General features: G+C 38.8%; 1 protein-coding gene across 3 annotated transcripts in view; it reads left to right on the top strand.

Annotated features, from left to right (window-relative positions):
* Positions 1-17,427, top strand: part of STK39 (serine/threonine kinase 39) — a 382,860-nt gene that overhangs the window by 353,156 nt on the left and 12,277 nt on the right. The window contains exon 16 of one of the 3 annotated variants that reach the window (XR_005218895.1): positions 12,873-12,917. Coding sequence is in view for 2 of the 3 variants with exons in the window: in XM_037850140.1 (XP_037706068.1) it covers positions 12,873-12,947 (75 nt within the window). In the remaining variant the exon portion in view is untranslated. Of the gene's footprint in view, positions 1-12,872; positions 14,558-17,427 lie in introns of those variants that run through there. The other 2 variants (XM_037850139.1, XM_037850140.1) reach the window with 2 other exon arrangements.

The raw sequence follows: 17,427 nt of genomic DNA, 5'->3' as shown, positions 1-17,427 counted from the left end.
GACTTGGTAGCCTTGTCAAATATCAATTGGCCATAGATGTGAGGGTCTATTTCTGAAATGTCATTTAAGATTCCACTAGTCAGTATCTCTCTCTCTATTCCCATGCCATGCTGTTTTTACCATTGTAGCTTTGTAATATACTGTAATGTTAGGAAGTTTGAGTCCTTCAACTTTGTTGAAGTTTCTGGCTATTCAGGGCCCCTTGCCTTTCCAAATAAATTTGGTAATTTTGTTTTCCAATTTTGAAAAGTAGGCTGTTGGAATTTTTATTAGTATTGCACTGAATCTGTAAATCAGTTTGAGTATAGTTGACATCTTAACGATATTTAGTCTTCCAATCCATGAACACAGAGTATCTTTCCATTTCTTTAGGTCTTCTTTGATTTCTTTTAGCAATGTTTTGTCATCTTTTAGCAATGTTTTGTCATCTTTTGTATATAAGTCCTTTACATCCTTGGTTAAATTTATTCCTAGGTATTTGATTCTTTTAGTTGCTATTGTAAATGGGATTTTTTTTTCCTCCACAGATTGCAGATTATTAGTGCAAGGAACACTAGTAATTTTTGTGTGTTGATCTTGTATACTGCCGCTTTGCTGAAATCACATATTATTAGCTCTAGTAGTTTAGTTGTAGATTTTTTAATATTTTCATATATAGGATCACGTCATTTGCAAATAGGGAAAAATTTTTAGTTATTCCTTTCCAATTTGGATCCCTTTTATTTCTTTTTCTTGACTAATTGCTCTGACTAGAACTTCCAGTACAATATTGAAAATAATCGTGGGCACAGAGGGCATCCGTGCAGATCTTAGGAGGAACAGCTTCAGTCTTTCACTGTTCAGTATGATGTTAGCAGTGGGATTTTTATATGCTCTTTATCATGATGAGGAACTTTCCTTCTATTCTTATTTTTCTAAGGGTTTTTATCAAGGAATAATCCTTCGTTTTGGCAAATGCCTTTTCTGTGTCAGTTGAACTGATCATGTGATTTTTTCCCCTTTGATTTGTTAATGTGTATTACATTAACTGATTTTCTTGTGTTGAACCACCCTTGCATACCTGGAATAAAATCCACTGGATCATAGTGTATAATTCTTTTAATGTGCTGTTGAATTCGATTTGCAAGAATTTTGTTGAGGATTTTTGCATCTACATTCCTAAGAGGTATTGGCCTGAAATTCTCTTTTCTTGTGGTATCTTTATCTGGCTTTGGTATGGGGTGATGTTGGCCTCATAGAATGAGTTAGGTAGTATACTCTCCTCTTCAGTTTTTTGAAAGAGTTGGGGAAAGATTGTTAGAATTCACCTTTGAAGCCATCTGATCCTGGGCTTTTTCTTGTTGGTTTTTGATGACTGATTCAGACTCTTTATTTGTGATTGGTCTGCTGAGGTCTTCTATTTCTTCCAGAGTCAGTGTAGATTGTTCATGTGTTTCTGGGAATTTGCCCATTTCATCTAGGAATTTGTTGGCATACAGTTGTTCTGCATTTCTGTGGTATCAATAGTAATATCCCCCACTGATTTTTCTGATTTTATTTTTTGCATCTTCTCTCTTTTTATCTTTGTCAGTCTAGCTAGGGGTTTGTCAATTTTATTGATATTTTCAAAGAACCAACTTTTGGTTTTGTTTATTCTATAGGTTTTTTGTGGGTTTTTTTAACTCACAATTTCATTTATTTCTGCTCTAATCTTTATTTCTTTCCTTCTACTTGCTTTGAGATTTGTTTGCTGTTCTTTCTCTAGTTCCTCCATGTATACATTTAAGTCTTTGAGTTTAGCTCCTTCTTTTTTAATGTAGGCCATTTTGGGCTAAAAAATTTTCTCTCAGCCTTGCCCTTGTTGCATCCTATGAGTTTTTATACATTGTGTTGTTATTTTCATTCATCGAGATATCTGCTGATTTCTCTTGCAGTTTCTTGTTTGACCCACTAATTATTTAACAGTGTGTTGTTTAACTTCCATAAATTTCCGAATTTTCTAGTTCTCTGCCTTTTAGTCGTTTCCAGCTTCATTCCATTATTGTCAGAGAAAATACTTTGTATACTTTCAATCTTTTAAATTTATTGTGACTTGTTTTGGGACTCAACATGTGGTCTATTGTGGAGAATGATCCATGAGCACTTGAGAAGAATGTATATCGTGCTGTTTGGGGGCGCAGTGTTCTGTATATGTCTGTTAGGTATAGTTCATTTATCATTTTATTTTAGTTATTTATTGTCTACCTATTGATAAGAGTGAGCTATTGAAATCTCCAATTATTATTGTAGAGACATCTATTTCTCCCTTTAGTTTTGCCAGTATTACCTTGTGTATTCTGGGGGAACCATTTTTGGGTGCATAGATATTTATGATTGTTATTATTCTTGGTGGATTGCTCTTTTATAGTGTCTTTTTTCTATATTTGTCTGTTGTGTCCAATGCTAGTATAGTTACCTCAGCCCTTTTTTTTTTTTTCACTGTTTGCACGGGAAATCTTTTTTCCAACCTTAACTTCAACATATTTGTGTTTTAGACCCTAAAGTAAGCCTAAGGTAAGTCTCTTTTGGACAGCTTATAGTTGGATCATACTTTTTAACCATTTTGCCAATGTGTCTTTTGATTGGGGAATTTTAACTATTAACCTTCAATGTTATTCATGTAAAGGCAATACTTACTTCAACCGTTTTATCCTTTGGCTTTTATTTGTCATATCTTTTACTCTCTACCCCAAGCAGCTCTTTCCTATCTTTTCCTGTCTGCCTGCAGAACTCCCTTTATTTCTGTTTATCTATGAATATTTTAAACTCTCCCTTGTTTTTGAAGGACAGTGTTGCCAGACAAAGAATTGTTGGCTGGCAGTTTCTCTCATTCAGCACCTTAAGTATATCATACCGCTGACTTCTTGCCTGCATGGTTTCTGATGAGGAATCGGAACTTAGACTTATTGAGGATCCCTTGTATATGAGGAATTGCTTTTCTTTTGCTGCTTGCAGGATTCTCTCTCTGTCTTTGGCAATTGACAATGTGATTAGTATGTGTCTCAGAGTAGGTCTATTAGGATTAATTCTGTTTGGAGTACACTGCACTTCTTGGACATGTATATTTATGTCTTTCATAAGAGTTGGGAGATTTTCAGCCATTATAGTCTCAAATATTCTTCCTGCACCTTTTCCCTTCTCTACTCCTGGGACACCCATGACACATATGTTTGTGCACTTCCTGTCACTCAAATCCCTGGACTCTGTTCAATTTTTTCCATTATTTTCTTTGTTTTGTCTATAACATTTCTATTGTCCTGTCTTCTAATTCACTGATTCTTTCTTCTTTCTGCTCAAATCTGCTGTTGTTTGCCTCTAGTGTATATATTTTTTTCCTTTTTAATTTTTATTGGGATTGTTCAGATACCTTATAATTATCCAAAGATCCAAAGTGTACAATCATTTGCCCTGGTACCCTCATACAGCTGTGCATCCATCACCACACTTAATTTTTGTTCAATTTTTTAGAACCTTTTCCTTACTCCCGACAAGAAATAAAGTGAAAGATGAAAAAAAGAAATGGAAACTCGAATCCTCCCATATCCCTAACCAGCCCCCCTCAGTTGACTCATAGTGTTGGTATAGTACATTTGTTACTGTTTATGAAAAAATGTTGAAATACTACTAACTGTAGTATATAATTTGTAATAGGTATATAGTTCTTCCCTATATGCCCCTCTATTATTAACTTCTAATTGTATTGTCATACATTTGTTCTGGTTCATGGAAGTGATTTCTAGTATTTGTACAGTTGATCATGGACATTGCCCACCATAGGATTCAGTTTTATACATTCCCATCTTTTGACCTCCAACTTTCCTTCTGGTGACATATATGGCTCTGAGCTTCCCCTTTCCACCTCATTCATACACCATTCGGCACTGTTAGTTATTCTCACATCTTGCTACTGACACCCCTGTTCATTTCCAAACATTTAAGTTCATCCTAGTTGAACATTCTGTTCATACTAAGCAACCACTCCCCATTCTTAAGCCTCGTCCTATATCTTGGTACCTTATATTTCATGTCTATGAGTTTACATATTATAATTAGTTCCTGTCAGTGAGGCCCTGCAATATTTGTCCTTGTGTGTCTGGGTCATTACAGTCAGTATATTGCCCTAGAGGTTTTGTCATCAACCCATTTTTTTTTTTTTAAGATGGTTTTGTTCACACACCATACATTCTATCCTAAGTAAACAATCGATGGTTTTCTGTATGGTCACATATTTATGTGTTCACCACCTTAACCACTCTCTATATAAGGCATCTGCATTTCTTCTGCAAGGCAGGAGGGAGAGTCAAAGAAGGTAGAGAGGCAAAAGAAAGAGGGAAAAAAAAATGACAGCTAGGAAGCAGCAAAAGGAAAAATAACCTTAAATCAAAGTAAAGAGTCAGGCAACACCACCAATATCAAGTGTCTAACATGCCTCCCTTATCCCCCGTCTTATCTGCATTTACCTTGGTATATCGCCTTTATTACATTAAAGGAAGCATAATACAATGATTCTGTTAGTTACAGTCTCTAGTTTATGTTGATTGCGTCCCTCCCCTAAAGCCTCCCCATTTTTAACACCTTGCAAGGTTGACATTTGCTTGTTCTCCCTCGTAAAAGAACATATTTGAACATTTTATCACAATTGTTGAACACTCTAGATTTCACCAAGTTACACAGTCCCAGTCTTTATCTTTCCTCCTTTCTTCTGGAGTCTCACATGCTCCCAGCCTTCCTCTCTCAACCATATTCATAGTTATCTTTGTTCAGTGTGCTTACATTGCTGTGCTATTCATCTCCCAAAATTGTGTTCCAAACCTCTCACTCCTGTCTTCTCCTATCATGCTGTAGTGCTCCCTTTAGTATTTCCTGTAGGGCGGGTGTCTTGTTCACAAAGTCTCTCATTGTCTGTTTGTCGGAAAATATTTTGAGCTCTCCCTCATATTTGAAGGACAGCTTTGCTGGATATAGGATTCTTGGTTGGTGGTTTTTCTCTTTCAGTATCTTAAATGTATTGCACCACTTCCTTCTTGCCTCCATGGTTTCTGCTAAGAAATCTGCACATAGTCTTATTAAGCTTCCTTTGTATGTGATGGATCGCTTTTCTCTTGCTGCTTTCAGGATTCTGTCTTTGACATTTGATAATCTGATTATTAAGTGTCTTGGCATAGGCCTATTCAGGTCTATTCTGTTTGGAGTATGCTGTGCTTCTTGGATCTGTAATTTTATGTCTCTCATAAGAGATGGGAAATTTTCATTGATTATTTCCTCTATTATTGCTTCTGCCCCTTTTCCCTTTTCTTCTCCTTCTGGGACACCAATGATACGTACATTCTTGTACTTTGTTTCATCCTTAAGTTCCCAGAGATGTTGCTCATATTTTTTCATTCTTTTCTCCATCTTCTTTGCATGTAGGCTTTCAGGTGTTTTGTTCTCCAGTTCCTGAGTGTTTTCTTCTGCCTCTTGAGATCTGCTGTTGTATGTTTCCATTGTGTCTTTCATCTCTTGTGTTGTGCCTTTCATTTCCATAGATTCTACTAGTTGTTTTTTTGAACTTTCGATTTCTGCCTTATGTATGCCCAGTGTTTTCTTTACAGCCTCTATCTTTCGTGAAATCTTCTGTAAACTTTTTGAATTGATTTAGCATTAGTTGTTTAAATTCCTGTATCTCAGTTGAAGTGTATGTTTGTCCCTTTGACTGGGCCATAACTTCGTTTTTCTTAGTGTAAGTTGTAGGCATCTGACCTCCCAGGCCACCCCAATCAGATTTTCCCAAACGAGAACGGGCTCAGGTCACAGAAGGAGTAAATATTCAGTATCCGGTTTCCCTGATGGTTTTTCTTAGAGGGCTGACACACCTTGTGCTTTTCTGCCTGGCAGGTGCACCTGTCAGCCTGTCACCGGCTGGTGTAAGAGGGTGTGGCCTGTGGCTCTCCACCCCCAGGCTTTGGGGTCTCGTTCCGGTAAGCAGGCAGTAGAGCTGGGCCCCTCCCTTTCCTCTTGGGAAGCTATGCCCCCCCCCCCCCCCCGCCCCGAGAGGTCATCTGCGTATCAATAAGTTCTGTGTTTCTCTGACTTGCTGATCAAAGTGTTTTGATTTTAAAATGGCTGAGGCTGTCTTTACTGCAAAGCACTGCAGGCTCAAAATGGCTGAGGTTTTCTCCAGAGAGAGAGAAAGGGACAGAAAGCTCCCAGATTCACCCGTCAGGCAGAGATAGCACCCGATCCTCTGGGCTCCCCATCCTGAGACAGATATGTCCCCCGACTCTCCTAAGGTCAGCTGTCACCAAAAGCCTCTGTCTGCTTGTTGGGGATTCGTTGTTTGTATTGAGTGGTTAATGTTAAAACCCCAGTTGGAGCTGGGCTGAGGTCCACTCGCTTGTTTGGAAAGTGCTGTTCTCTAGTACTGCGCGGCTTCCGTGAGGGAGGGGCTCTTGGCTCTCAGCGTGGGTCCGCAGTTTTTACTTACAGATTTTATGCTGCGATCTTGGGCATTCCTCCCAATTCAGGTTGGTAGATGATGAGTGGACAGTCACATTTGTCTTCCCGCAGTTATTCCAGGTTATTTACTGAATTGTTCCGGGGCGGGGGGGGGGACAGTCTTCCACTCCTCTCTATGCTGCCGTCTTAGCTCCTGCCTCTAGTATATTTTTAATCTCTTCTCTTGTGCCTTTGATCCCTATAATTTATTTTTTTATGTATAGTTTCAAATTCTTCTTATGCTCACACAGTGTCTTCCTAATATAATTTATCTCTTTAGCCATATTTTCTTTCATCTCCTTGAATTGATTTAGGAGATTTGTTTGAACATGTTTGATTAGTTCCAAATTATGTCTCCTCCAAAGTTTTAATTTGTTCCTTTGAACAACAAGTTGTTCCATATTTTCCTGTTTCTTAGTTTGGCTTGTATTTTTTTGCTGATGTCTGGGCATCTTGGGGAAGTTTATCCTCTTTCTTGCCTAGGGTTTTTTTTTTTGTTGGTAGACTTTGTGTTATGGCTCTTATTTGATACTTGCTACAACTTATTCTAAACCTTTGGAATCTCCTGTGTTTAACTCATCAGAATTTTTCAGTTCTCCATCTCATTCTCTCCCTGAATATGTGGTACAGTTTTTTAGAATGTACTTTTTGTGCAATTGTTTCACCCCCCGAAGAAAGCTTCCTTTCCTCTGTTCCTTCTCTGTGAATCTTGATCTGGTCTGTTTATTTCTGTTTTGCTCTGTCATTTTTCTTTACACCCCTTTTGTTTCCTCTAGCTGCTTTGCCTCAAAATCAAATTCTGGAAGGATGGTGCCCCTGGAGAGGACTTTCCAAAGTCAATATGTCCCAGCCAAACAGGGCCAGGCTTCCAAAGAACTCTGGGAAGAGGGTCAGGAAGATGTCAGAAGCCTTTTTGATGACTCCCTGAAGCTGTACTTTCCGGGCCTGCCCAGCAGATGGCACCCTTCTGCAAACTGTTCCCCACAGGCCTAGGGAGGTACTGTATCTTTAACCCCCACCACCTTTGCCCCTGTGTGGAGCAAAACAGTAGCTTAGAACCAGGACCCAGTGATACAAATTCACTAGTCAAAAGCCATGATGAGTGCTTGGCTGTGCCTCTCCCCCCTCTTTTCTTGGGAAAGAGGATTTTTATGTCCCTTTCTGTCCACAGCAGCTAGCCCTGGACCAGGCCCCAAGGCAGCTTGCCTCGAGAATGTGGGGGATGGGCATCAGCAACTGTTGCAGAGGGAGCTACGCATAAACCTTTACTGCTATTTCTTAGCCTCTTTCTTCTGGCCTCCAGAGCCTTAGAACAGTCGTTTCAGTCAGTCGCTTCCTATTTACTAGCTGTTTGGGAGTAGGAGATAGTTCTGGAGCTCCCTACATCTTCCCCAAAGTTCCTCCTCTCCCTCATTTTGGAAAGAAAGTATCAATAGATTTAAAATTCTGGGCTGCAATTGTCTTCTTTCAGCACTTCATTTCAACCCAGTGCCTTCTTGCACCCATGGTTTCTGATGAGAAATCAGCACTCAATCTAATTGGGACTCCCTTGTACATAATGCTTTGCTTCTCTCTTGCAGGTTTCCAGAACTCCTTGTCCTTTGCATTTAATAGCATAATCAATATATGGCAGGGTATATTTTCTTCATGTTTGTCTTGTTTGGTGTTCTTTGGGCTTCTCGCATGTATATACATATTCACGTATTTTGCTAAGTTTGGGAAGTTCTCTGTCATTAGTTCTTTGACTATTCCTTCTGCCCTTTTCTCTGTTTCCTATGTGTATATTGGTACATTTAATGGTGGCCCAGAGGTGTCTTAGGCTGTTTTTGCTTTTAATAGTTCTTTTTTCTTTCTGCACCTCAGCCTGATTCATTTCAGTTGTCTTGTCTTTGAGTTCACTGATTCATTTTCCTGCCAGCTCCAATATACTGGTTGAGACTCTCCTAGGCATTTTTCATTTTGGTTATTGTGATCTTTAACTCTGACAGTTCCTTTTAAAAATTCCTATCTTTTTATTGAAATTCTCATATTCATTGTTTTTCTGTTCCTTTATTTCTCTGTATTTTCCTTCATCTCCTTGAGCATTTCTAAAATCATTTTTAATTACTTTGCTATGGCCACAGTCAGGACATCTTGGTTGTTTTTTTTTCTGGATTATCTTCTTCCTTTGGATGGGCCATCATTTCCTGTTTCTTTATTTGTCTTGTACTCTTTTGTTGCACACTGTACATATTTTAGAATGTTAACTTTGGGATGTATTCCCTGAAATGTCTATTGCTTGATTTCATAACCAGCTGAGGATAGGACAGTGATTTTCTTGAGCTTTAGCTCTCCTATCAGGAAGGTTTGCTCAGGGCAAGTGCAGTGTGCAGGGTCCTCACTACGTTTTCCAGGCCTGTGTCTTGCCCTGGGCTTGTATTTGTTAGTTGTTTTGGAGTTCCCTTGTTAACAAGAGTTTGACTGCCCCTTTGTTTCTCAGGAGACGGATTTCCCTCTTCCACATGTTAAAAGCCCCAGCTGTCCCCTTCTTTAGTTTCTTTTGTAGTCTCAAGCTGCTTTCACCTGAAGGGCAATTTCTGGGAGAGGGGGTCACACCAGAGAGGAATTTCCCAATCAGTTTTTCCCTGCTAAAATAGGGCCAGAGACCCATGAAGGAGGTGCAGACAGGCTCCAAAGTCCCCTTGGGAGGACATCAGCAAGGGGGCCTAGAGCCTCCTCCGTGACTCCCCAAATCCAAGTCCTCCTGGACTTCCGCCCTGCAGCAATTGCCTGACCCCTTTGTCCAGGATGGGCTGGAACAATGACTGCCCTCAGATCCAGGCCCCCAGTGAGATAAAGTTACTAATCAAACACTGTGATCAGCCATTGGCCATGCCCTCCTCTGATCTTGGGGAAGAGGAATTTTATGTTCCTTTCTGTCACCAGTGAGCTATCCAGGGGCCCATGGTGGCTTGCCATGAGAGAAGTGGGTGGGCACTGGTAACTGCCACACAGAGAGGGTTATTTACTGGTCTTTACCATAATTTACCAGCATGTTTCTCCTGCTCTTCCTGGATCCTATTTTGTGTTCTCCTGGTCTCTGTAGTTTCAAAACAGTTGTTTTAGACAGCTCCTTCATGTTTAGTAGTTGTTCTGGTGGAAGGATGCTTTCCACAACTACCTACTCCACCATCTTCCCACAATCCTGCCCCTAAAGACTTGTCTGATGAGCTTGGTGGTGATGTTAATGAATATGATTCATTAACACTAAGGAAATGTTGATATTGTACAGTGATATATGTTAACATTTGGAAGATCTGTATAACTCAGTGATGTTTAAAAATCATGCACGGATAAAAGATCCATTCAAAGTGCAAGGACAGACCAATGGATTTTAATGTAATAGAGTACAAAATGTTATATCAAAAATATATACAGTTTTCTGGAAAGGCTATTGAAATATTCTTCCCTTTTTCAAGCCCATATTTGTGTGATGCCAGACTTTCTTTATATACATCAAGGGAAACAATATATAGCAACAGACTCTGACGCAAAAGCACATTCGAGAATTGAGAAGACATTTGCAAAAATGTAAAGCAGTGCCATTTTTCTCAATTTTTCCTGTTTTAGAAAAATATATTTTCATGAAGATTTTCTTTGTTAGCCTACCTAGCTTTATTTGTTTAATGAATTAGTAAATGAATATTTTAAAAGTTCCTTAGTTTTAAATTCTGACTCAGTACAACCCAAATAAACATGTTTTTACTTAGTATTTTAATATTTAAAATAATGTATTTTAAATATTTTCAGTTTTATTTTCTAAAACAGTACCATAAATATAACCCACATAAACAGAAGTTTTTTAGGAGGGTCCTCAATGATTTTTATGGCAGTAAAGGGGTCCTGACCAAAAAGTTTGAGAACTGCTTTGAAGGGTCTCTGGTTCCTTCTTTCCAAATTTCAGAACTTTTGTTTTGCAGGCTATGGCAAGAAAAACACAGACACGGTAGTGGTTGAGAAAGAGAGAGTATTGGGGGAGGGAGTGCCAAGTGCCTTCAAGCAGAGTCCAACAGCCTGGCCTGTGCCTCTTTGCCAGGAGAGATCATTCCTTTGGAGCTGTGGGAGACCCTGGAGGCATAGCTCCGAAAACTCCTTGCCTGATACACCCATGATAACTGCTGGTTTGATCACCCGCTCTCATTGTAAACTGTCACTTCCATTAATCTTCACAAGGAAAGGATCTAATATTTTTCCTTTACTTCTAGCCATTTTAACCTCCAGTTATATTGCCTCATTTCTGGCTTAGCTTTGAAATGCACTGGTGGCCTCCACACTTGCCAGTCTGACCTCTCTTAGGTCACTAGCAGTGTCCTCAGATGTTTCTCAGTTGCTTTTAATCACCCAAATTGTCTCTGCCACCATTCGGTGGGTTGAATAATTGATGACATTAGAGCTATACAGGAGTGAAGAAGGGAAGGTTTAGGGAGGTAGGTGAAGAAACAATGATAATGGAATGAGAAAATTACAGTACCACTATGCCAAAGACCCACCAGAAAATATCTCAGTTGAAATGTCTTATCTGCTGATACTACTCTGTTAAAAAGTGATAAAGGAGCTGTTCTAGTTTGCTAATGCTGCAGAATGCAAAACACCAGAGATGGATTGGCTTTTGTAAAAAGGGGGTTTATTTGGCTACACAGTTACAGTCTTAAGGCCATAAAGTGTCCAAGGTAACACATCAGTAATTGGGTACCTTCACTGGAGGATGGCCAATGGCGTCCGGAAAACCTCTTTTAGCTGGGAAGGCATGTGGCTGGCGTCTGCTCCAAAGTTCTGGTTTCAAAATGGCTTTCTCCCAGGACGTTCCTCTCTAGCAAGCTTGCTCCTCTTCAAAACGTCACTCACAGCTGCACTCCGTTCAGTCTCTTTGAGTCAGCAAGTTTATATGGCTCCACTGATCAAGGCCCACCCTGAATGGGTGGGGCCAGGCCTCCATGGAAATATCCCATCAGTTATCATCTACAGTTGGGTGGGGCGCATCTCCATGCAAACAACCTAATTCAAATGTTCCAACTTAATCCCCACTATTATGTCTGCCCCACAAGACTGCATCAAAGAATATGGCTTTTTCTGGGGGACATAATACATTCAAACTGGCATAGGAGTTTTTCTGATTTTAACACCCCTGGCAATGCAAACAATGAAAATTATACTTCACTGAAGATCGTTATCTGTTAAGTGAAACTAAATCCATCATTGGACGGGCACAAAGTAAATTCCTTTCTCAAATACTATCTAATATGTCTAACCTTTAGGCCACTGTTTTGCTTATATAAGCATAACTACTCAGATTGAATTTTATTTTAAGGATAATTGTTTTGAAATTCTCAAAACATGTTCTAGTTAGCTGCTTATTTTAAAGGAAAATGCAAGAGCTGACAAAGGGCTGGTTTTATGTACTGCCTCTTAGAACTTTCTGAACATACCCAAATAGTGCTAAGCAGGTTAATTGTGATGATTAGAAAGGGCTCTTTTCTGTGGGAAACTAATTGTTATGACAATAATTTAGCAGGAATTAGACCAAGAAAAGGTTTGTATGGCTCTTTTGTAATTAATTACCCATTCCCAGTCATTCATCAAACTTTTTTCTCCTCACTTATATAATGTCAAATCCTGATGTATTTACAATAGCGTGAAGAGGAGGATTAGGAAGAATATAAAAATGATTTATAAATTAGAACCAGTTAAGAGGCTTGAGGGGCCGTGGCTTATCTCCAGTTCCTTCAGATTTTGAAGAAAAAGTATTTGACACACTGTAATTCTGGCCAATATATTACAAACAAAATTCTGTCATAGGAAAAAAAATTATGGCACATTTCCCTGTAAAAACTTCTCACTGGTATTTAAATAGCAGTTGCCTATAATGAACCATTTCTGTCACCAGTGACAACTCTTTTTCTGGCTACTTTTATAAGGGAGATGATTTTGGTAAAACCACATTAATCTTGAATATCGTGTTAGCTCTCTTCTGCTAATTTTCATAGTTGTTTTTTTTTTAATTATTAAGAGGACCTAATTAGAAAGTATATTTAAAATAACTGAATTTACTTGTGGTGAAATTTGCATTTGGTTTAGTGGCAGTGAGCCTGGGCGAGGTCACAAATCCTTTCCCACCTCTTTTCTGTACTTGATAGCATAATGACCAGGTTTCCTACAGAAGTCAGGACCCAGCAAGCAGTCTTTCAAGAGTGATTCTGAGAATCTCTCCTGGAAGAGATGGGACCTGTGGCCCCAGACAGGCAGTGCCTTTGCCTGGTTTGCCCACCACATGAGCAGGTCTTTAAAAACCTGAGACTACAAACCAACCAGAACTGAAGGTTTGTTTCTTTTTCCCTTTCCAGGCTTCTGGCTGTGATGGGTCGGAGATTCCCGACGAAGTGAAGCTGATCGGCTTTGCTCAGTTGAGTGTCAGCTGATGTATGTCCCGCTCCTCACCCCATCTGCACCCTCCCCACTCCCTCTCACCCCTCACTCCCAGTTCCCAGCAAAATCAGAAGATTGTGAAGAGGCCAGCTTAGATGAAAATGGGATAAGAAATAATTTTTTAAAATTTCCAACACTCCGAGTTCTGCTTTATTCTCTAGCAATCCATAGTATGAGAACAAGCAAATGCCACAGCTGCACTACTGTTGCTAATTTTTCCAAAAGCTATTTAATATTCTTAGCAATCAATTTGGAGATTCCTTAAGTGAAAATAATCTGAAATACACTCAGGTGGTCCTATTTATTGGCAACAAAAGGAATTTTCTATCAGAAGCCTATTTCTTCTTTTATTGTTCTTTCTGTTATAATACTTTAATTGTACATCTGACGGTACTGCCTCTTTTATGTTGTATTTAGAAATTAATGTACTTATAAAATTAAGATTAGCCAAACTTGAATTCTAGTTTTAAAACTGTGAATTTTATTTTTCATATATTTATGCTTACACACCTTAGCTATAAGGAAAAAGGTTTTGATTATATGCTTCTTGCAGTTAATCTCTTGTTACTTAAACAAAAAAGTTTCAGGTATATCTTTGAAGTTTTTTTAACTTCTAATTTTTGAAATGACCGAATTAGGAACTAGGATGCTTATTCTTCTGGTTTGTTTGCCTAAAAACCAATCCACAATCTGTCTCTTGGGAGTGGGAGGTGCCTTGCAGACTTTCATATTAAAAATGTGCCTGAGGCTGCTTTACCCTGAATAGTCTCAGATCTGAACTTTCCTCTACATAAGGGGGCATATGTAAGTTTTGCTTTGTTGGAACATCTAAAATGCTATACAAAAATGTTGCCATTCCTGTTAGATTGCTAACTATATACCCCTCTCTAATTTGGCTTCTCTGTGAGTGACAGGATTTGGTGTTCTAAGGTGATAAACTTGAAAATACCAGAATCTGAGTTTGACTTGAAATTCTGCAGAATACCAAGCTGGAGTGAAAAATAATAGAAAGGGTTTTGTGCAGTGACTAAAAGGTAAAACGCTGTTAAGTTAAGTTTCAAGGATAAATACCTTCAACCCAAGTAGCTCTCTGCTTGACTATATATTATGAAACTAGTAAACTTTAGGATTTTCAAAATTGACGTCTACACTTGCAGGGAGGTGGGCTCCCGGGATGGTACATCGCTCTCTCCTAGCTAACCCTAGATACGGCAGCTCTTTAATGTACTTTAAAAAGCAAATATATATTACTAAGGAAAAAAGTTATTTATAATTGCCTTGTCATAATTGTTAAGGTGTTCTAGAGCTCTTTGCATATGATTTAATGTAATTTCATTCCATTCTATTGTTTACACAACGATTACTCAAAGATGACTGCAAAGGTAAAAGGAAAATAAAAGTGTATTGCACAAAGAGATTGTTATATTGTTTCATTCCTCCTTAGGTATTGTCTGCTTTGCTGCAGGGATAGTTAGCACTTACATAAAATTCCTGGTAAGAATTAACCAGCAAAAATAGGGTTTGACAAAGAACTCAAATTAGCTTGAAGAGACATATTCACATGTCATGTAGATATGTAGAGGAATCATCTTTGAATTAAAACCACAGGACTGCAGGGGACAAGAGAAGTCATTTCTTCCAATGGCCCCATTTTAGGGTGGTGGCACTGAGGCTGGAGCCAGATGAATGTCTTGTCCAAGGCCCCTCACTGAGCTATTCACAGAGCTGGGCTCCCAGGCTCTGGTTTCCTAGTGTCCAGAGCACGTTCTCAACCCTCGCCTGTATGTTTGTGGACTAAAGCAGTATAAGACCCCCAGCTTCTACTCAGAAAATGTATATGAGAACACTTATTTTTTAACATGGTTAATAAATATCTCTATTTTATACCCATATACCCATAACCTACTTAATGTCTTTGAGACAGCTTACACACATTCATCTAATAAAATAGGATAAAGATGGAAAAAATACATAGAGAAATTAGGGCAAAGGGAACATAAGAATTTATTTACAAAATGACTGCGAGGGTAGTTACTGCTCACAAAATGCACCATGAGGAGTGCACAGATGCAGTTTAGAGCTTCCTATCCACCAGTTGTGAAAGGAAAGTGTGGCAGATAAATGGCAAATATGTCCTACTTTAACTTGTTTTTTTCATTTTCACGTTAAGAGAAACTTTTCCTAGTATTGAAGACTGAAATACAATTCTCCTCAGAGTCACCATAAAGTGGAAGTTAGTTAGGTATTTGGAAATTTTTAAATTCTCAAAACACTCATACCAGACATACATAGCAAGTTCTGGACAACTGCTGTTTATAGTGCTCTCAGTACAGGCGCCAAGTTAGGCTGCATGATAGGAAACGCAGTTCAGCAAAGAGGCAAAGGAACATGGTCCAACTAGTGACTCTTTTGGTCTAGAAAGATCCAGTCAGTTCAAAGGAAAGAGTGAGCTGCATATCCTTCAGACAATCCTTTTAACGAAGCTTTTGATTAAAGATGGAATGCAACAGGGCCACTGTTACGATTCTGTTCACTGTCAAGGACATAAATTTCCTGAAATACAGATTTTCTGTATTACTAATTTGGACACATTCTCATGCTTTGACAAATGGTAGGATTCATAACCCCTAATTAAATTAAGGCACCCAAATCTCATGCCTAATTGTATACAAAACTTCTGCATCCAAGGTGCCTCTATTGTGGTCAGTTCCCAAAGATGGAAAATATAGGAAATCCTCATCATCTCACCGCAACTCCTATATATTGCTTTTATATAAACAAAATGGAAAAAAGTATTTAAAAAACTTTAGAGATACCTATGGACCATGTGTGTTGAAGAGTTGCTTTTTTTTCAAAAACAGCATCCTTGAAAAAAAGTTGAGAAGTTCCCTAAACATTATGTGTCTTCTATGCTAGTAAATATATTAGGTGGCTACAACATCTCCACATCCAAATGGGATGAAGTAGTGGTCTTTAGGGGTAGAGCTAAAACATCCCTCAAAAAATAATACTGATCCTACATACAAATAAATGAGTGATTAGAGCCCCAAGGCCACCATAATTTTAGCATGGAAAAATATATTGCCTACTGTCAGTCACTCACATAGGCCATTTCAATAATGTACCCTTGGTCTGTTTTATGTTAAGCAACATACCCTCCAATTTAAATTAGCACACTCTATACCAGCAAGCAATTAAATTACTCAATCTGTACAGAGTTGGTGAATATGCGCTAATTAACATCGAAGGACTTCTGCCAAAATTGGGATTTGCATTTGAAAGTAAATGATCATAGATCTCTCTTTTCTTCTTGTAAGTAGATTTGATAAGAGAAGCTGTTGCTTGCTGAGTGAGCCTGTTTAGTTTGTGAGAGTAGAGTCTTATGGTCACATAAAATAGAATGTTTAGCCATTCCTTATAGCCGATGGCATGCTTCCAGCTCATCCTAACGTGGTTTTATATAATTGAGGTACAATTTAAAGGGCATAAGGGGAGCTTAATATACCCCTGTTATTACACTGCAAACATTTACTGTCTAGTCTGTTAGGAGATCCTAGCTAACAACCCTGATGCTGGGATATTAAAGGACAGGCCAGTTATAAGCATAGAAGCACTACACTAGGGTGGATTATTCTGGAACATTCTCTTGGGGCCACAGTGTCCCAACCTGGGACCATGCCATGATTTCCAGGTTTCTAAGTTTCAGGAGTCTGTTACTAGGCTGAATAGCCATAAACAAATGGGTTTCGAGTGATGATTTCCATTGTGTACTGGCAGGAACTGAAAATTCCAGTGTAATAAACTTGATTATGCAAGGTTTTCTTTAAGAAGATGCAGTGCCTTCTGGCGTTTACTACTTAAGAAGTGCACTAGCAGAGATAATCTAAATGTTTAATGCATATAGTTTGTGGATTGTATGAGAGTACCTTTAAAATACGGTAAAGTGATTGACTTCCCTCAGGGGCCCTAAGGACAACATGTATCAACACCCAAAACACCGAAAATGGAGGGTGGGGCCTGTTTCCAAATACAAATTTTCTGCTACCACCTGCCACTCAGCCAGTCCCAGAGGTTGCCTAGACACTATTTTGCCGCAGAGAAAATGCATCAAGTAACAGTGATACACCCTTACCTGTCTTAGGCTTTGCTTGCCAAACCTACCCAGTCCTACTCTGGGGATCCAAGAGCAGTGAAAATAAAACCTGAACAATTAGATTATCAGCTACTGTACATTTTGAGCCGAACCAGTGGATGCTGTTTTCTTCCAAGCATCCACAGGTGAACAAGGATCTTATAGCTAAGAAACGTACAGAAAACAGGAGTTGTAGCCTACAAAACAAGCATCATTAACTGAATAGGTATATTGAGCCCATATAATTTAGCATGTAACTCACAAAGGCCAAGGAATGTTATTTAAAGTTACAATCTTATGCTATTATTAATTGAATTTGCCACAGAATGATAAAGGTCAGT

The sequence above is a fragment of the Choloepus didactylus genome, chromosome 9, assembly GCF_015220235.1.
Source record: "Choloepus didactylus isolate mChoDid1 chromosome 9, mChoDid1.pri, whole genome shotgun sequence".
Lineage (NCBI taxonomy): Eukaryota > Metazoa > Chordata > Mammalia > Pilosa > Megalonychidae > Choloepus > Choloepus didactylus.
Note: the sequence above shows the minus strand (reverse complement) of the source record. Positions and strands in the feature narration are given on the sequence as shown.